Source organism: Fulmarus glacialis, unplaced genomic scaffold, assembly GCF_000690835.1.
Source record: "Fulmarus glacialis isolate BGI_N327 unplaced genomic scaffold, ASM69083v1 scaffold12020, whole genome shotgun sequence".
NCBI lineage: Eukaryota > Metazoa > Chordata > Aves > Procellariiformes > Procellariidae > Fulmarus > Fulmarus glacialis.
Window position 1 is genome coordinate 25,194 of NW_009188401.1, and position 372 is coordinate 25,565.

At 48.9% G+C, this 372-nt stretch overlaps 1 protein-coding gene across 1 annotated transcript in view; it reads right to left on the reverse strand.

Moving 5' to 3' along the window:
- Positions 1–372, reverse strand: part of DDX42 (DEAD (Asp-Glu-Ala-Asp) box helicase 42) — a 16,292-nt gene that overhangs the window by 848 nt on the left and 15,072 nt on the right. The window contains exon 17 of the mRNA XM_009578509.1: positions 1–215. This exon is cut by the window's left edge and continues 20 nt beyond it. Coding sequence (XP_009576804.1) covers positions 1–215 — 215 coding nt within the window. The remainder of the gene's footprint in view (positions 216–372) is intronic.

Here is a 372-nt window from a genome sequence, read left to right on the forward strand (position 1 = left end):
CTACTCAAATTCCCCGAGCTGGTGAAACCTGGAACACCCTTTGCTGCTGCGGCGGCTGCAACTGGGCTGTCAGGATTTGCAGCATTTTGCTGCGCTGAACTCGTCGGTACTGAGTTCAAGCTCCCAGCGCTGGTCCAGCCGCTAGCACCAGCAGCGGAGCTACCAGTCTTTTGATTATTTAAGCTTGCAGCAACAAAGTGGCTCTTATACTGGGACTGCCGGAAAGAGACAAAGAAAAAAGAGAGCATGTTTGCCTCTACACTGCACCACAAAAACACACAGTCATCATGCATACACAAGCCTGTCTTGAATTCTGGGGAGCTCCTAGGAAAAAGAGTTCCTATAAAAACTCAGTCTTGGAGTGATTACATT